This window comes from Malurus melanocephalus, unplaced genomic scaffold (assembly GCF_030028575.1).
Source record: "Malurus melanocephalus ecotype Western Australia unplaced genomic scaffold, MMel_1.1 scaffold_250, whole genome shotgun sequence".
NCBI classification, from domain to species: domain Eukaryota; kingdom Metazoa; phylum Chordata; class Aves; order Passeriformes; family Maluridae; genus Malurus; species Malurus melanocephalus.
In genome coordinates this window covers 150,070-170,879 of record NW_026623482.1, presented here as the reverse complement: position 1 = coordinate 170,879, position 20,810 = coordinate 150,070, and the positions used below count along the sequence as shown (strand labels likewise).

The following is a 20,810-nucleotide window of genomic DNA, read 5'->3' as shown; positions in this document are numbered from 1 at the left end:
GTTTGCTGGAACTTGGGAGTGTTTTGCTCCCATTAAATTCATTCAAACGACGACACCAGGCCAACCAAAAACCAAAAGGAAACGCTGTGATTTCTGCCCCTTGAACTGGGCAGCCCCAAGAGGGAACAGGACTCCCACAGGTCCCTAATGCTGCACTAATAGGATCACTGATTTAAGAGTCACAAGCCTCTTAGTGCTAATGAGCTAAGCACTGGCAGGTCTGAGGAGGCTTTGGATACAAGAATTTACTCCCTGGTGTGATGGGGAAGAAAAACCCACCTGCAGGGAAGCAGCAGGGTGTGCTGGCACAGGGCTCAGTGGTTGAGATGGTGTCCCCAGCACTGCTAGGAGAGACTCTGGGCATCCAAACCCTTCAAAAGCCACCAAAGTGACTAAAAAATGGACATGGTGCCCTCAGCAATGATTCTCTCCTTTAGAGAGAACCAGCCTCCTGATTATTATTTTTGGCAGAGTTGTCAGGACTTGCATGTTACCTGCCATTTGCATTACAGCTTGTTGTACATTCTTCCAAAAATTATAAATAAATAAATAGGAAGGGGGAAATATGTTATTTTTAGGCACTTGGAGCTCAGCTCTAAGAGGCTGCTCTGTGATTGGGAATCACTTTCAAGTTTCAAGAGTCAAGATCATGTTTAGTTTTCTTTTAAATGAGAGCTGTGTCACACTGAAGAGACATCACTTGCCAAACATTTTGTCTTTCAAGCCCTGGTGTATTTCACAGATGGATTTGTGTTCTGGGGGACATCACTTCTCCCACTTGTATTTGAACACAGATGGTAAATCAAATCCTTCCCCTCTCTGAGAAGCCGGGGATGGTCCTGCAAGTACAGGGATTTCTCTTTTGCTGTAATAGATGTTCTGCATCAGGAAATGAAAGGCAGCTGGTTCTTGACTACTGGTGCACCCTCCCCAGCCTCCTTGTCTCCCTGATGCAAGAAGAAAATCTGTTTTTACCCATTTCTTTCTGTAACTGACCCCCTGAAAGTGGCCAAGCTGGTACTTGGCTTTCAYTTCATTGTCTCCAGCTCGTTTCAGAAACTCCCAATGAAGAAAATGAATCTCTAGAAGAAAAGGAGCTGTTGGTCAGCCACTTTTGCCAGCCCAGCAGCCAGAGGAGGAGAGGGGGTTGGTTCCATCCCATGTGCAGTTGTCAGGAGCCCCCAGCACAAACTGGGATTCCTGGGAAAGCAGCCAAACCCAGATCCTGCTTGCCAGCTTTGTCATACCCAAACCACTTAATACCCAAATTGTGGGGAAGGTTTTGTCTGCATTTGCAGGTAAGAGCCACTGGTCTCAGTGGTGTGGCCCCATCATCCCCCAGGCAATCCCACACTCCTGCTGGGATTCTCCTTAGGCTGGCACASAAATCCTGGCACAGGACACTTGCAGCACAGGCTCTTTGTCTTTCTGCAGCACTCAGCTTCTTCTGATCCTTCCCAGGCTCTGTGCCTGCACATGTGGAGCCTCTGAATTTGTGGTGAGAGCCCTGAGCACCGGGTTTGCTCTAAAAATGAGGGACAGGGCTGCTCTTGCTCTGTAGTGACCATGAGGTGGCATTGCCACCCTGCCGTGCTGGGCTCTTTTTGCAAGGTATTTGTTCACTGTTGAAGATCTTTTCTAAGGCAATATGGAGCTGTGGGGTGTTTTCTCCTGTTTATTGTGATATTGGTCAACCGTCCAGGGCACTGACAGCTTTAGGTACTGCTGCAAAGGARCTCAGTGAGTCTGGACAAGTGCTGGCATTGCTCTGACTACCCACAGAGAATTCACATTGCTCCATGCCAGACATGCCAGAAACTTTTCAGCAAAACTGCTGCGTTAAAAGCCTAACAAGTAAGGAAACTGAAGAGTTCTCTTAGCAGGGCCATGATAGATAGGCAAAATGGTATTAATGATGCCATAATTACATTTTAAAATAGAGTAAATATATGAAGTATATATTATTTTTTCCAGTTTCAAGTGCTTCTTTATTCTTAGCATTCCCTGCCTCTGTCAGTCAATAGACTGGCTGTAACATCCCAGCTTCTGTACCTGTGAGTGCTTGTTAATTATGATTCATCCTTTCAAATGGATACAATCTTGGCATTCTTTGTTTTCTTGGGCTGTGTCAAACAAAATATGTCCCAGTTTTCTTAGCACTCACTTTACAGTATCAGACTTAAAAAGAATTTCTTTTCTCTCACGCCAGCACAAGAAAAAAATCAAGTCTGAGTTATGTCTTTCTTTTGTATGTCATTGTCGTGGTTTGAATGAATTTAACGGGAGTAAAGCAATCTCAAGTTTTAGCAAACTTTTTTTTCTTTTTTCTCTCTCTTTTTCTTATTCAGGTTCTGGAGATAAACTTTTCTACAGAGAGGAAAGTGAAAAGAAAAGGAAAAAATATTTATTTAAAATTATAAAAATAAAAAAATCTGTGGAACTAGCTGTTGATCTTAAAGCTTTTTTCTTTTCTCCTGGGAGTAGCTATTTTTCTGGGGCTTTCAGAGGGGTGCTTAGAGTCTTTCTGGTGGTTTACTGAAGGATTTTTTTTTCGCTTGTTGCGCTATGGGAATTTTCTAATTTTTAGACGACGAAGAAAAAAAAAAAAAGTTTGCTAAAACTTGAGAGTGTGTGTCTTTTCATCTGTACTTGTTTCAAAGGACTCTGGGCACACCATCATGCACAGATTCCCCTCAGGACCTGTGTAGCAYCGGCAATCCCAAGAAAATCAATCACAGGTGGCTTTTGTGCCTGGATGMGAGCARCTGAACTAAGACCAAGAAATSTAAATAGGACAAGGCAGGACTTTCRGAYCCAGTCTGACACTGCTCGTAGGTTATCCTTTCAACTTCTAACCACCCCGCTAGACTTTAATTAAAAAAATCTCAAAATGAGCACTCTGAGTGGCTTTCTTTTTCCTAGGACAGAACATCTCTGTGGTCTCTGTCAGAAATGCTCTTGTCTGGGCTGGTGCTTTACAGTGACCTGTTTTGGGCTTTGACTACAGAGCACAGGTTTTTAATCAAAAACCTGATTCCAAGCATAGGTTTTTCATCAAAAACCTGATTCCAAGCACTTTAGCTCCTCTAAATAGACTCACTCAGGCTCCTCAGCCCCTGCCCAGCCGGGTCAGCATTTTTAAATGCTCTTCGCCTATAGCATTCTTGAATGCTGCAGGTCTGGAAAAAATTATCCCCAGCCTTATTTGATACTTATGCAACTTTTGGAAAATAAAAAAGTATCAAAAGGCTTGCCTTCTCTGSATTGGTACTTCAAGGAAACCAAATCAACCTACACCCTCTTCAAACATCTCAAAAACTGAATATAAGTTTTTCATTTGTGTGTATCAACAATCACTTCTTTGCCCTTGACCCCTGTACTCACTTCCTCATTGGTTTGTCGGCACCTCTTCAGTCAAGCTTTCTACCTGTCATAATTGTTAATGTACTGATTATATTTTCTATTAATGATATATTATTTAATTTTAATTASTACCTTTAACAAGCTAGGGAATTGCAGTGAGCTGTTAGCCAGCTGCTTATTTTACTAATTAGTGACATGACACAGGCTTTTGGCTTGCAAATAAGGCTGTCCAAGATCTCTAGGGTTGGCATCCAGGCTCTGGGTGCCTTTGCTAATGTGTCCCAGTGAGGGGGAATCACCCATGGGGGCTGCAGCTCCTGGGCAAGCAGAGGATCCTTCAGCAGAGCAGTGAGGCTTCCACAGTGAAGGAAATGCAAGAGGAAGAGGGGGAGATCTTAGAGTAGGGGGGCATTTGCTAGTCTAGAGCTGGCACCTGCTCCTGGCCCTTCCTCACAGCAGCCAGAAATGGGTGCATTTCTTCTCCAGTGCCCTGAACGTGTGTGGTACTCAATGCACATTTTCATGATGAGTGGTTGAGGAACATCAGGTAGATGGAGAAAACAAAAAGCCAAAGCAAAGGAGATTGCTGGCTACGCTGTGTGACAGATCCGTACTGTGAAGAGTTGTCCAATGCCAGTGGGGCTGCGTGATGCACGAGGAGTAAAGTCAGCATTTCCTAAAAGTACCAGTGAGAGTAAACTGGGATAAATGTCCTGAAGGGATCTGGGCAGCAGACACACCTTGGAAGGGAGGTGCAGAGAGAGGGCAGTGACACCCAGCAGCACCTCTGCAGGTTGGGTGATGTCCACCATCAGCGTGGGATGGCCTGTGCTGGACTGACCACTGCCAAAGGAGCTCCCACCAGGCCACAAATGAACTGAGCTGAAGGATTTGGAGAGCAGGGGGAGAGCAGCCACAAATCCTCTGCATCCCCAGGCAGCCACTGCCTGCCCTGCACAGAGAGCTGGCACATCATCCCTGCCACAGCCACGCTGRGCTCACCCATCCCAGTGGGAAGAGGGAGCAGGGCTCCTGCTGGKCTCACSCATCAAAAMCAYCAGGAAACATTTATTCAGTCCCAAYAATGCCCCTCATTCGTTTCGAGGTCTGGTGGGGCGTTTTGGGACACTGTAATAGCTCTWAGTACGTAACCACCTTGCTGAAAAACATGAAGGCATTATCAGAAGTTCAACAGACACAGATTCTTTAATATAAAACCAGGCATTAAAGTGGATTTAGAAGACCTGCCATCCCTTTCACTTTTGCAAACTTCCAAGTAAAGGAGCGTTTCTGAATCGCCCCCACCCCGGTACTACAGAGAATGAGCTGAAGAACAGGAGCAAAAGGGAAATTAAAGTGCAGTAGAGCTGCAGATTGTGTCCCTCAGAGCAAGGCTCCATCTCAGAACTGGCATCAAATAGACTAAACGTTCATTAAAAGGAAAATATTTTGAATTTTATTTTTTCACGTTATTATCAAGTACACAATTACAATAATGTCACACATCCCTATATGGTTCTATGTATTTTGTTTTTTTCTTTTGTCTTTTTTACAAAGTGTACAGAGGGAAGGACGTATACAATATTTAACAGGGTATTTTCTACAGAACAATAATTTATATTATGTCCTTGTAAAAATCTGTACCTTTTTTAAACATTAAACTGAAACATCCATTTTATAGCATTTGCTAAGCAAATTATTTAAGAATTAAAACTAACCTGTAACTAATGTCAGTACATTAACAATAACTATAATTCCATTTTCTCTTTATACAGACAAATACATTTTACAAAATCCACTTGACCAAACCCTTAATTATTAAAAAAAAAGTTTCAACATTGTGCTTTAAAAAAAAAAAAAAAAAAGTGTGTATGATTCCAGGCTAAGTAAGAGAAAGAAAATGCATAAAATTGTGTTCTTTGTCTTTCAGCTTATTTAAAAAAATAAAGTTCAAAATGGCTAAAATCCTCAGCACTACTATGGGAATTTATGCAGATTTTGTACAATTTCCAGGTTTCCAGTTAGAAAACGCTTGAACATAAGAGAGGGGATAAAAGTAGTCACAGGCAGGTACTTTGCAAGAAGCGAGTGGGTTTTACTGCATCTGGTTTGGCATCAGTAGGACACGGACACTACGGCCATGGAGGGAATCCATGGCTCCAGCAGGGATTTCAGGGAAGGCACAATGCAGCACAGCCAGGTTTTACACGCTCTAAGTAGCAACTCTACACAAAGAGCACACTGGGCAAGGCTGGGGGCACTGCAAGCAGCAAAGAAAGAAAAAATCATCCTACAACACAGGCAGTGACGTGGCATTGGACTCTCCTGAACTGCACACTACAGACAAATATTTCAGTTTACAGTGAGACAGGAGGGATGAGCAGTAGGGGCAGGGCTTGGTAACAAGACAAAATACAACAGGCCTAGAAGATGCACATCCAAAAAGGAAACCTTTGTSCCTCTATGACCCCAGACTTGAAACCATCACTAAAAWTCCTGTTTGATTTCAACCAGAAGTTCACCTGCCTAGAAACAGGAATTAACATTGGTCCAGGGTTTGGAGCCTTTCCATTAGTGAATTGTTGGTTACAAATCTATCCTAATCTGGCAGGCAGATGGGACTGAATTCTGCAATCCATCATCAAACAGTGGCTGGAGTGGGAATTTGAGCAAGAGGAGCAGGACCAGGTCCTAAAATCTGGCCTGTAATTAAAGTGGTTTGGGTTTTTTGCTCCACAGTTGTTGTTAAAGTACATGACTTTGTGCTTGGTACATTTATGCAGCAATTAGCAAATGATATGGCGCTACTTTATAATAGTCTTCAGGTGGCAAAATTGCATCTRGTAATTGTAATATTCCCCCAGCTGTTTATAAACAGATTAAAAGAWCTGGGTTAATTCTGGATGCTGTACTAATTAATAAAGAGCAGCTGAACACAGCTACTAATGGCTCAGGAAAAACAATTTAGTAACAGAACAACTGCATCTATCATAAGTTACTTTTTTTTTTTATTAAGGATATCTATGTTACAATATCTCTACTCTTTATGAACTCATCTGCTCTGCTCCATTCCCTTCTTAAGCTCTCACTGTAAATATCTGGTTTCCAAAATCGAGGCACCTCTTGGTCTTACATTTTATTCTAAAACAACTAACAATAAAAATGTGACTTGAACCACAAACTGCTCTTTCAAAGAAATACCAACATATCTAAAAGCATAAAGTTTGAGGTACGTTTACCAGCACATACAGACAGTTGTGACCTATTGTTAACTTTGCAAATGGAACAAGAGTATTTCACATTTCCAACATTAAGACAGGAGTAAAGCAGAAAAAACCCAACTCTTTTGTAACACACAAAACCTTTCAAAGACAAAGAAGCACAGAACAATAAATGTAATATTTGTGCATACTTTTAAATTTGCCCAGGAAAGAGAAAAACCGCCCCAAACCATTTGTAAAATATTTTTCTYTCTGAAACCAGAATGAAAACACGAAGTGAGAATTGTAACTCCTCAACTAGAAAATAGTTAACCTGCCATGAAGTCTGTATAGTTAAAACAAGACAATCAGGTGGGCCCTAGTGACTTTACTGTCAACATGACAATTTCCCATTTTATACACACCTCTGACAATTTTATCAAGAGAAATTTTGTATTTTTAAAATTCACGACAAAACTGCGTTAACATGGACACTGTGAGTATCAACGAGGTCAGTAAGATAAATATATTTAAATAAACTATTGTGGTTGAAAAATTCAGTAAGAGACAGGGTTTACTTTATTAAATGCAACTTTATTGTTGCCATCTTTTCTTCATTTATTAAACAAACTGAATAGAATTCAGAACACGCTATTGAACAAAAGGTATAAAAGTCAACTAGAAGCAATAATCCTATTTTTATACAGCAACAAATCAAATGCACAGTATTTTTTTTTKKTKGKTTTTTTTTTTGTGTGTGATCGCAGGTGATTGGCTTTAAAATAAGCTAACTGCCTGAAAGGCAAATTTCCTTTATAATTCCAGCCATAAGTCTGTGAAAGAGACTTTAAGGCAGCCCAACATCTTTATGATGTCGCATAATGTGCTGGTTCTTCTCTGAAGGCCTTCGGAAACCTTTCTTGCAATACTCACACCGGTGAGGGTAGTCTTTTGTGTGAATGGAAATCACGTGCCGTTTGAAGCCTGAGGCGTCTGTAGTGCTATACTCACAGTACTCACACTGATAAACTTTCCTGCCACTGTGTGTTTTCATGTGTTTTTTCAGCTCATTTTGCTGCCTAAAGCCCTTTCTACATCTCTTGCACCTGAATGGAAGATCCTTTGTGTGAACTGAGAGTATGTGGCGACTCAGAATGAACGGATCTGCAATTTTAAAGTCACAATGTCTGCATTGGTGCAATTTTTTCCCCTTGTGAGCCGCCACRTGTTTTTTCAGTTCCGAAGGCCTGTGAAAGCCTTTATCACACATATCACACTTATGAGGATAGTCTTTTGTGTGGACTGAAATTATGTGTCGTTTCAGATCACTCGAGTTTGAGCTCTTATGGTCACAATGCAAACACTGATGCGTTTTACTTTCTTGATGCATAATCGTATGCTGCTGTAGCTCTTTGGTATCTGAAAAAGTCTGGAAACAAATATCGCATTTCAASGGCGTTTCCTTACTGTGTTTAGTCTTTACGTGGGTTTTCAAGTTGGAAGAGTCGGCAGATCGATATTCGCAATATTGGCACTGGTAGGGCTTCTCACCAGTGTGGATCCTCATGTGCTTCTTGAGCTCCGACGGGTGGCGAAACCCTTTGCCACACTCCACGCAAATGTGAGGAAAGTTCTTGCTGTGGACAGCCAAAAGGTGGTGACTCAGTAACCCTTGTTCTGCTGTCTCATAATCGCAGAATTTGCACTTGTGCATTTTATTAACTCCTTTGTCCCTGTGCACCATCTTGTGAGTGAATAAAGTTCCTGCATGAGAGAAGGTTTTCCCACACTCGTCGCATTCAATAAGCTTTTCTGTTTTGTTGGTCAGCTTATGACTCTCCAAGTGGTTATGTAAACTTATTTTTTTATTCGTAGTGTAATCACAGTCTGTGCATCTGTATTTCTTCTTAGTAAGAAGGTGCTCYGGGTGGTTTTTCATGTGCCTTTTCAAGAAACCTCTAGATTTAAATTTCTTTCCACAAATCATGCAGGGGTAGACCGTCAACGGATGACCATCGGGGCCAATGATTATTGCTGAAAAAGCAACAAAAAAACATTTTATCAATATTATACAAGAATACCACACTTCAATAATGTCAGATGTTAACAATTAGATGAATTGTTGAGCAAGACCAGATGCATAGACTTAACTATACAATAAACAAGCTTCTTACTGAGTTAAGCAGAAGAAACTGAGGGAATTACTACTTTCACTCATTTTTATTACTAAGAGAAAGGAAACACTGTTTTTTATGTTCTTCATCTCAAATAATTCTATTTTGAAGAACTTTGAGTTCACAAGTTAAATACATGCAGAAACCAATGGCTGGTGCAAAGAACAGCAGCCAAATTGTTAAATTGAGTACCATCTAGTAAGCAAAGCACAATATCTTCTCTTGACTCTCCACAAATCTGTAGATAAAGTTTCATCTGACAGTTTAATCACCTACCACTGACTACAATTCAGATGCCCCCAAACTAACACCTCCTTCTTACACCATCTGTCACAGCTACAAATTGAAGAGGTACCAAGCAGGAATCAATAAGAACATGTTTCACATACAGAAACCTCAAAGCTTTGGAAATTATTTGCACCCATCCATCAGCCTGATTTGTTTACCCTGAATTTGCCTAGGCACATTAAAAAAGCTGTCTTTTCGAAAAATGTTTTATAAGGACAACTGACTAGATGGAAGTAGAAAAAGCCAACTTTAATTTGCAGTTTACTAAGGACTAAATATAACAGAACTCCTACAGTTAATTCAGAATTTGGAAAGAAGCTTTCAGTATTATTTAAGGCAAGGCTACTAAAGGAAACAGTTGTGTGCTTTTTCAGCTTTATCACACCAAGTAAATATTCTGACCATAACAACAGAAAACAAATGATGCCATAGAGAACTTCTGCTCTTACAGATGAGAGGAAAATGATAAGCATGAACATCAAGGCAATTTATTTCACTATTAAAACAGGAAAGGGTATAGAAGTTACACTAGTGAACATTAATGTACAATGTTCCAACTTTCCAACATACTGAGCTGATGAAATGCATTTGTTCTATATATTTTCTATAAAGACAAAAAGGGTTTTTAAAAGGCACTATTACAGAACACCATTTATCTAACATCACCTTTAAAAACGTTACATTAAACATTAAAAACTGGTGTGGCAAGTTTTAGGTTTTTAACCTTTTGCTATGATACTGATTTTTTCCTATGTCAGAGATGGTTTCCTTTAAAATACCTGCCACAATCCAAATCACCCACATATTTAAAATTTGTAAAATAAAATATGCACTCATTAACAAAGCAGAAGTGCTGTCAACCAAGTAACTCCCCAAATCCCTCTTTCTACAAGACACTCTGCATGCATCTGTTTATGAGCAAATGCCTGAAGCAACAAGAGTAGAGCTGRGCACCACATACTCACCTGTCTGATACTGTCTGGACTCAGGTCTCCTCTTCTTCTTTGGTTTTTGCTTGGCCAGTCTCCCAAGTCCAGATGACTCATCTATGTGCAAAAGAGCACTTGCAGTGCCATTCCGACTTTCGATGCCATCGTTATTATTACCTACCAAGGTACATTAAACAGTTACCTACCAACACTACAGGTAATTTGACACAAATTCTACAATGGCAGCAACAGAAAGGATAAACTATTATCTGGATATTTAATCAAACTGTAATCATGTACAGTGTAAGTTGTACATGCAAAATGTCTCACCCTGTAACTTAGGAATTATGCTTTGYATTATGGGCATTAGCTTTGTTAACCTAATTTTACAGGACTACACAATGTACAGGAATTAATGAGTTTCCATTACACAGAGAATTCTTCAAATGCAGCATTTTTTGCATCTCTTTGTTTGCTGATTATACCCAAAATGTTTAACATCAGTAAATAATATAATATCACAATATCTACTGTGCCAAATTTTCTTCTCAGTCCTGAAATATGTTTGTGTGGGAGCTTTCATTCATTTCTGTATGTCTGAATTCACCTGACTGGAGTTTGTCATCAAAGAATCCTTCTGAACAGCCCATAAAGTGGCACACAAAGTACACTACTTACTATTCAYACACCTGATGCTTTAGCACTTACAAATTCTTTCTACTGGGAACAAAGAACATGCTCAGTGTTGTGTAAAAGAAAGAAGGAAACAGTCTTTGCCTCACAGAGCTTTGTGTTTAATAAACAAATGGTATCACTGTATGCAAAACAAACATGAAAATTACAAATACATTTGAGAAGGTATTTATTGGCAATCAGTTTAACACTGGTGATTTAAGGGCATAAGTGAGCTTCAACAATAAATTTTGTGGTCAAGTATTTACTTGAATCAATAAAAGCCAAYATTTCCTAGTGAAAGCAAAGCATACAAATAAGACAGAAGACTCCAGTGCAAAGTGCAAGATGCTCAACAGCTGCTCCTTTCATAGAGTGCTGAGAATTAATATTCATGATTAATGTAAGGAGACTCGGAGCCAGGCACAGGCATGTGCAGAGCCTGAAGATTCTCATCTATATGCTAGCTCAAGTGTTCCTCTGCCATTTTCAGGCCTTCATGCTTAATTTGTCTCTGTCCCCACCATCTCTCACCCTGCATGCTCAATCACTTTMTGCTGACAGTGCAACCACTCCACTGTTTCCCACGTTTTTAAATTCTTTCAATTCCATCTCACTGTTTTTAATACATTCTGCTCAATTTTCTCCCCCTTCTACAAAATCACTGAATGTTTAGTATGCAACTTGTTTCAAGTTCACTCAAYTTCATTTTTAATTCCCACTCAGACTGGCTTATGTCATTCCCTTCTCATTCAAACTCACCAATATATAGCCTAAGATAAGGCTTTGGGTGCACTACCAGCCATCCCCTAAGCAACTTTTAAACACTACTCCCTRAAATCTGTCCCTTCCTGACTTACATCCAAGATTCCAGCCCCCACTGTATTCCCAGCACAATTGTCTGCTGGCACCATCACCACAATCCACATCATGCAGAACGTAAGTTTTGTCCTCTATTCCATTTGTTCTCTACTCCTATACTCTAATCAAAATCTCTTTTGATTAGAAGGAGAAAGGGGCAACAGAGAAACATTCTTTCAGATGAAATTCAAGTCTTAAGCATACAAAAGTTTTGGAAATCTGTTTGGGCACCAATTGGTGTTCAGATACCAAAAATCAAGAAAAATGGTTCTGCATGCTGGAAATACTCTCAAGGTTCTGCTACAATTTTAATATGTCTTCCTCCAACCTCTTTTCATTAATCAATTAATTATTGCYATTAATAAATCACATACTCATATGATCCATCTAGAAAGCACTTAAGCTAGAGCTCAGTGTTACTTTTCACCACTACGCCTAATCTTATATGGCTTTTTTTTGCCCTCCCCCAATAAAAATATTCAGTTCTACTCCCAAGGCAGCTCTCACTGTGTCCTAAAACTGCAAGGGACAGATGTACTTGAGATGCAAYTCTTTAGCTGGCAGTTCCTGTATTTCCCCTTTCACATCATGAAAATATGAAGGGAAATACCCGTTAAATAGGAGCAAGAAGTAGTAAGCCTGTCTGACAGCTTTCCCTCTTCTTTTTAAGGCTCATTATGCTAAGAAACCATTCTTAAACTAAAACTCTAAAAAGAAACACAAAAGCACAAATACTCTACACTACCCTCCAAAAACCAATCCCTGACACTTTGCTGCAGTGTCATCAGGAACATGTATTGAGTATTATTTTTTGAGTATTACTTACCATAAGCAGCTGCCCAAGCTATAGGCATAAAAGTTTTAATTTCGGTGTCATCAATTTGCTGTTCATGRGCTGCTGCAGCATCCTCCTCTCCTACAATCACTTCCATATAAACCTCATCAGCTATTTCTGCAACATCTAAGAGAAAAATAAGTAAAAAAAAAAAAAATACAGGAATGCTGCACTGCTAAAAGCCAAAATCCCTGTTCCCAAAGGAAAGCCACCTACTTACTTAAGTCTTCGTCTTCATGCTGAGAATCATTTACAGTCATGTAAACCATTTTCTCCCTTGGAATACGAATACTGCTATTTTGATCGAGCAATCCAACTGCGTGGTCATTCTCTGGCTCACTCTCCACAATGTCTACTGTGCCCCCTAATTAGGAAGACCAGAGCAAAAATATTTTAAATACACTTGACCAAAATCGATGCTAAACCACAAAAAATTGGAAGTTTGTCACTCTTTAAKATCAGACTCACAGGTCTTTACAGACCACTTGAGAGAAACGACAGTCTCATGCAAAATTCCAAGTGTCAGGTTGGAGTATTCTCAAACAAGTGTATTTTACCTAAATCGTCTTCTCCAGGATCTGCTTTGAATATATAGACCTTGATGACTTCTGGACAAATGCCATCCACTTTACAAGAGCCACTTTCTGACTCTGCTTCCATGGTAATTTCAGCAGAACCTTCGTGTTCTATCTTACCAGCATCATCCACTACAAAAACAAGTTATTACAATTACCCAGTCATATGCAGACAGACATATATGAAAGACTTTATTAATTTATTACTCAAAYTTGGAAGCAGTTTAAAACTAAAAAGTTGTGATAAGAAACCTACCCTTTTTTTTTCATATCCTTGAAAACAGTGACAATAAACACAAAAATAAATTGAAGCTGTTATCTTCTAGTTAAGGGGGAAATGCAAGAATGCTGCAGTGACAYAACTAGAAGCATGAGCACCACACTAGGCAATGCTGATAAGGAAACTCTGATCTGCAGCAAAATGAGTACAGRAAGAAAGTACACACCAGTACCACTCTGTGGCATAATTTCACTTATTCTCAGTTTTAATTACTTTCTTCTTTACAACTAATAAGCTATTAATTGTTCCTTTCAAAAGCATTATCTGTTGTTCAGCCCTGTCTCTAAAGAGAGTGGTACCACTGCTGCCTGTCAGACCTGGTTTTCTGCAAAGGGATGCTTTTTTCAGCTGCCTGGAGAGGAAAGCAGAATGGAAAGCCCAGGAAGAAACCCCTCCACTTTTCTGATCCCCTCCACAGCTGGAGAATGGAGCACAGCATCCCAGCACTGGGAACTTGTCAATGGTGCCCCTCCTCCTGGGCTCCACACTGCATTTCTGTGCACCCCAAAAGTTTGCTGTCCCAGCTCCAGAAGGGCACCCATACCATGATCCAGCCTGAACCACTGGAACTTGCCCAAAAGCTGACAGCCAGCTTTGACACCAGGAGTTTTGAGACATACTGTACATGGGCACCTCCCCTCCTGCATCATACTTAACCAAGAATAGGTTTTCAAGAAAAAAAATTGTAAGTATGCATTCATAAAAATCAAATCCAGTGTTTTAAGAACTTTGGAGAATGTTCCAATTTTCAGAAGCCCCAGAAGTTTCTCCAGTGTTGAGATCATTTAACAATTCTTAATGTGACAGAATATTTTTGTGATTTGTGACTTCATTGTCACTCCCTCAGAGTCATGCATGACTTCAGTACATGACAAAAAGACATGGGATTTATACTATAAGAAGTTTAAGAACTGTCCTATAACTGATGACGAATTTTTAAGTGTCATGCCTAGCACATATCAAATACTTCACAAAGTATACTTACTTTACTAGCACTCATTGAAYTACCTTCATAAATAAATCATAGCTTTATTACTCAGTAACTGCAACTCTTAAATTTATTTTAATACATACTTTAAAAAGAGCTCAAAATGTTATTACTATTATTTTCCTGCCATGAAGTCAATAAACTAGCCTTTAAATTACATAAACTAGCACATGTTCTGTCTCATCTATCAMACACAACTGTATTTAAGTACAATTTCTCAACCAGGCATCAACACTCACAAAAAAATGTAAGTAACATTAAATTATGAAGCACTAACATAAATTAGTCTCTCTCCTCACCTAAAGCAAAACAGAAAAAACAAGAAATACTCAAATGCCAAGTTCATGATCACTGGCCACCCTACAGATTGTTTCAAGTAGGATATTAAAACAATTACTTTGTGTAATGGGACAACATAACATCTTATAGCTGAAACACCAATGCATTTAAAAGTAAAAACCTTAAGATGTTCCTTTGAATCACATTAAAAACGTAGCTCCACAGTGTGTATATTCAGCTATTAACAGACTTTCATGACTTCTTTGTCATAYCCATGACCTACCAAATGTCATTGGAAATCTGATAAAAAAATAAACTTGCTTTTGTTCCTRAACTACATTCATGCAGTTGTTCTCCTTTAAATTCCTCCTTTAACTGGCTGTTTCCAGTGKCAGGCACATGTACTTGGAAGGCTTTCAAATCAGTGTAGACTGACTTTACACCTCTGAAGCCAAAAGGGAAGTCTGCCACCAAGATCAACTGATGCTAGAATATACCCACCAAGGAAGAAAAACCATGGCTGAATCAATCAGAGAGAAAACAAACCTTTGTGCAGGTGAAACAGGCCCATTTCTTTTAACCAAACCAAAGTTTTTAACCTCCATATATATGGAAGCATCTATGGATAACTTTCACACAACAGAAGAATTCTAGGTCTTAAAAACATGTTCTATTTATGCTTTGAAATAAGTTCTCCAAGATTCAAGGTATTATTTTATCCTACATAATTTTAAAAATTGTTACACAATTTAGAGTTTGTTTATCCCTGAATTCCCTTTATATACAACATTTTTTTCAGAATACAACAACTGGTTTAAATATTTTTAACAGAGCCATTAAACTGTAAGGAAATTGATGTGTAGGAGGTATGATGCCAACTCTTCCTTATCCAAAAGGAAAAAAGTTCATTCTTGACATGTGGTAATACTTYAAAAACTGAAGTCCCTGATGGGCTTGCAAAGCAGTAATATTTACAGTATAGTAACAAACAGGTAACAGGATGAAAAATAGAATGGAAAGAAAAAGATAGGACAAAATTTAAAAATCAAAGGGAAGACAAACAAAGTGAAAGGGAATGGATATCTGTATCAGAAAGTACCATTTCCAAGGTACTTTGTCCTATGGCTACACAAGCCTTTATTTATATTGATTCACTGATGCCCTGGCAGCATTTTACAAAATTTGCTTTCTATTTAACATTTGTCCTATGTTTCTGCACTCCGCATGTATCTCAGTCTCACAATCAGAGAAAATAATATTCAGAAATACTTGACTGAACAATGTTTGAAGCTGGAACTCTGATGATACTAATTTTTCATTTGAATTTGTAGCCCATCAAGGGGTCTCACAAATACTATCCATAGCTGATATTCTCTCGTATTGCTCATCTTGGACACCAACCAAAAAAAAACCCAACAAAGAAATCCCCCCCAAATAATTTAAAAGATACTTAAAAGTATTAGTTAAGCTTTTAAGTAGAGCCACTGAGCATTACTAAACTAATCAACACAAGTCACATGCTAGAAAAATGTTCAGGCTTGTCATACCTTGTGTCTCCATTTTATCAGATATGAACTGGACACTAAAACTTTAAATGTCTGATTTTTCCCCCTATACTAGCTGGTTGCTTTACAGCTGGATACAGAGTAAAACTCAAGAGTTTAAAAAAAAAAAATAAAAATTACTAGAGACAGTCTTATTTTACATGAATTGCAAGAATGCAGTCTATGGTTAGTTGCCAAATTGAATTGAATGCCAAAATTCTTCACAGACTTCACTGATTAGAGCAGCCTGCTCTTTGCATACTATGAGCTGCAAGAAACAAATATGTGCTTCTCYAATGTTGCAATAATTGCTTCCATAYAAAGATAATACTAGAATTGTTATTAAAAACACAGATGAGAAAGGTGTCACACAACATGAAAGATGTAGCATATTTAAAGCCTGTCTAGTTAGCAYTTACATTACAAGAAAATCAACAAAAAGAGACCAACAGGTAAAAAAGKGAATAAGGRAKAAAGAATAAAACAAAGAGATAAAAGATACAGGCAACAATAACAACAGTTTCTGTATGTCCTATCACAGTGGCAGCACCTGTTTCATAGAAAACAGTAAATTAAAATTTAAAAATTATATAACAAACTAGTAACATCTAAAGAACAACTATCCCAAATTATTAATCTTCTATTATTATCCCTAATTATTAATCTTCTATTAAAACACATCCAGTGGCATTCTGGGGACAGAAACAAGCTCCTATGCATTAGTAATAAACCCCATACTTAAAACCTTGTTGGGGCCAGTTTCCCCATACAGAAGCATAAATGTTAATCCTGATTTGCTTAAATAGAACATCTTTTGTTTAACCATCCCCAAGAAGTTGGTTTTAGTTTTTTTATATCAAATATTTGACAGTTAGGCAAATAAAGACTTTGTACCCTTATAGTGTTTTACTTCTAACTAAAAAATGCAAATATAACTGCCTTTAGTTTTAATRGATTCCATAACTTATTTAAACTTATTCTTTCCTACCATTTCTCCTCTACATGGGATTAATGAGGAAAAGTRTTGTAAAAATAAAAATCACTTAAGYACAAAGACATCATCCATCTTTTTCAAGTACTCAGTGCTCACTGCTAAAAAAACACATCAAAATAAACAACCTAAGGAACAGTCTCTCTATACCAGTTTAACAGATCTTTAAAATGTGTCAATGGAGCAATTAGACAAGAATAATCTCTTTTGTCAGCCTTTATATTCCCAAATGGTTCTCCTAGCTGCTAAAAAATGTGTATCATAGGATATTTSTCTGTTTACAAAATAAACAATCCTATTTAGGCATTCTTAATGWAAAAAGGCCATTACCAACTATTCTCTCTAAAATAGATTAAAAGCATTCTGTATTCCCCTTTCTCCAGTTATTTTGATAGAAACATTTTAGTTCTACTCCAGTGCACAGCAGTCAATTGCTAGTCCACTGAAGAAATTATTTTTACCATCCAGTTATTCCTTGAATGGCAAAGCAGGTTTCTTAATTTGCGAGAAAAGAGAAATCTGTTCTATTTTCATTCTAATCCATTGCCTTTACACTCGAGTATATCCTRTGCATGTAAAGGTCCCTCCAGGGTAGAAATCTAGTAGAGGTGTAACTTCTGAGCTTCAAACTGGGATCTAACACATGTCCTTCTTGTCCTCTGCCCCTAGCACAAAAACAAGACTAAGCTCTGAGACATCTCTCAGCCCAAAGTAACATTTATTTCCATCACCTCCTGAAAAACCTGAGCTGCAGCAACTGTGGGTGCCATGCCAGTGGTCAGACAGAGGCATGGCAGCAAGGTCTACCTCTGAGAAATAAAAATGTGATTTCCTGAATCTTTYGTAACCTCCAGGGGAAAATAGGGAGATGTTTACACTAAAAAAGCAATTAAAAACACATTGATTTCTTGCCTCGAAGACCACTGGATGGCCCTAAGGAAAATCATGAACTTTATGGCTTTCTTCATCAGATCCATTGCTTTCAACTCAAACTTTTAACAGGGACAAAAAAGGATTGATTTTCACAGATCTAGATGAAATCTTTCTCTCTTGGATTCTGACTCCTGTAACCAAAAATGTTAATTCCAATAAAACAAACAAAAGACAGGTGTAACTCAGAGAAAAGCAAGGATATGGATGGATGGATGGATGGATGGATGGATGGATGGATGGATGGATGGATGGATGGATGGATGGATGGATGGATGGATGGATGGATGGANATGGATGGATGGATGGATGGATGGATGGATGGATGGATGGATGGATGGATGGATGGATGGATGGATGGATGGATGGATGGATGGATGGAACATAGTTCCTGTATTTTCAAATATATCATTTCTCAAAGCTGCACTTTAAGCCTTGTGAGGCTACTCTTCACTCTTTCTAGACTCCTCTTATCACACTTCAGTGCCTCACTATTTTTACTGAAGTAAGAGTATATCAGGATACAACTTTTCATCTTATAGAATCAGTTAATGCCAGAGGATGCCTCTATCTTTGCCAAATGGAATGAAACAAGACCAAAAAAAGAAGAAACYTCAGTTTCCACCTTATTGCCAGGCACTGCTTGCCTTGGTTAGTAAAAGCAAGATGTTTGTTTTGTTTTGACAAGCAATCTCATCACTACTGTTTACTTATGGAGAAATTATTTTCCAAGCTACCAAACAGTTAGTACCAGTGTAAGTCACAGAACAATTTATACTTTCCTGACCCAACTCTTGAACTGGCTTGTTGTGGAACACGTAAAACAAACAAGAAAAATATTTAGTAAACCTCCTTGGCATCTTTTTCAAGCTACCAACCAGTAGGTTTGCATTCTTTGTTGAATGAATATCTGATTCTGCTCTGSTCTAAGTGGCCCAAATCTACCACAGAACTAAAAATACATCTTGAGGGCAAAGACAAAGTATCTAAGAAAAAAATCAAGTACATCTAAAGGTAACTGGTGATATAAAGCTGTGTGAAGAAATATTATCTTCAAAATTATGAAATTAAAGGCATATTAATGCCAAAGCCAAATTAAATCTAAATGGGGAAAGTAGTATTAAAATACTGTGCTCATTAAAGCAAAGTCACAGAATGAAACCCACAGGAACTGTACTCTTTGAAAAGACACACCAGTCCAAAGCCAAGAAAAAAGGTAGAAACACAACATTTAAAAAAAGTACACATAGATTAGTCACTTCAAGTCAGGTATTTTCAGGATAAAGCTAAGAAAATTGTCTTAAGAAAAATATATGTATACTCAGCTCATTAAGAACAAAAATGGAAATAAAGAGAGCCACAAAATGGGAAAAAGCAAARAGTTTTTGCCAATAGCTTCCACTGAAGAAAACAGACAAACTTATGATAGAAAGAACACAAAATATCATCCCCTGCTTTTCAAGTTCCTGTCTGAAAGAAGATAGGCAAAGGCATTCTGAAGAACACAGTCTAGCTACCAGATCTGGGAAACAGCAATATTTGGCAACTGTAATGGCAGACAAGATTACATTCCAACATCTGCAGTGCAGGGAAGTTTGCCAGAATTAAACAAATTTACAAATTAGGATGAAAAATCCAAAACTGGATTGGCTGATGTTATTACCTTTAAAAAACTAAGTTCAACTAAAGAACTGAGACAGGCATCAGATCAATGAACACATCAACTGCTGATAGCAAACAAACAAACAAAAATTAATTCRAATCGTATTTTTCATATAACAAAGAGATGTTTGGCAAGATAGCCTTTACTTGATGGAAAAGCACCAGACTCTGCCTTCACAACCAGAAGAACTTGTTATGCAGGCTTTAAACACAGTAGGTGGTAATAGGGAACTTCCCTTTAAAATGAACTGTAGAACATTAAACATAAATAGAAAGAATGCATATTTTGTAGTGTAACGATTATTTTAAATGCTGGCTTATTTAAGGTTCTGAATTTAAACAAAATAGATTGCAAGAGACATTTAATAATAAATGAAGCAGGAAACTGCAGAAATAAGTGACTGAAAATGGAGAGTACCCCAGCACAAGTGAACAACTAAATTCCTGTGTTTCCTGTCAGTCATCACCTGTTGACAACTGGCACATATAAGACTTCCCAGCTAGGCAGGGATCATCCAACAAGGTCTCTACCAACACATTCCGTCCTTGTTCAGCCACAGCAAGCAATGAACAGAACACACATCCACCCACCCTCTCTCTCATATGCATTTGCACAGGCATGGTTTGCAAAGAGCTCCATGGCAGCCACCCCAGAGGCCCTGCTCTGCTGCAGGAGGAAAACCTGCACAGGAGGGGTGAGCACAGACTTGTACCTTGAAGAGCTACAGTCAGGATATGGAAGAGGTAAGAATCACCACCAGAATCAGGCCTCAATTATCCACAGGAGGATTATCCAGTTTGTTGTTTAACTATGCAGCAGATGCAGAAGCATTTGAGCAGCTTTCATCTGATTTAAGTTGGGTCCAGAATCAGAAAGTTTTATCTATACCACACTAAACAGAGTGCATTTATCAGTCTGGATCAACACAATTTCAGARCAGAACCCCTGACCTATTTCACCTCAGTACAATCCTGCAGTTTAATTTACARTATTTGGGTTATCCATATTTTGCATTATCCCATTTCATTGTTTTCCCAGATAATAGAGAATTAACTGTACCTCATATAAACTCAAAACATGGCTGCAACAAGGTTACTCAAGGAACTCAAGAGATGGTAAATTAAGAAATGCAGTGATCCTAGGTAAGGAGAAGCAACATTAAAATTTGTAAGTACAGAATACAAAATTAAAACAAGTTATTATACATTTCAAAAACGTGTCCAAAAGTAAAGAAGGGA

The 20,810-nt window shown here is 38.4% G+C and overlaps 1 protein-coding gene across 3 annotated transcripts in view; it reads right to left on the bottom strand.

Annotated features, from left to right (window-relative positions):
• Window positions 1-7,306: 7,306 nt before the first annotated feature.
• The window catches only part of ZFX (zinc finger protein X-linked), a 21,344-nt gene continuing 7,840 nt past the window's right edge, over window positions 7,307-20,810 (bottom strand). For 2 of the 3 annotated variants that reach the window (XM_057375462.1, XM_057375461.1), the window contains exons 4-8: window positions 12,880-13,029; window positions 12,543-12,686; window positions 12,314-12,448; window positions 9,991-10,131; window positions 7,307-8,597 (exon numbers count right to left, since the gene is read on the bottom strand). In XM_057375462.1, coding sequence (XP_057231445.1) covers window positions 7,411-8,597; window positions 9,991-10,131; window positions 12,314-12,448; window positions 12,543-12,686; window positions 12,880-13,029 — 1,757 coding nt within the window. In that variant the 3' untranslated portion in view covers window positions 7,307-7,410. The remainder of the gene's footprint in view (window positions 8,598-9,990; window positions 10,132-12,313; window positions 12,449-12,542; window positions 12,687-12,879; window positions 13,030-20,810) is intronic. The other variant, XM_057375463.1, reaches the window with a different exon arrangement.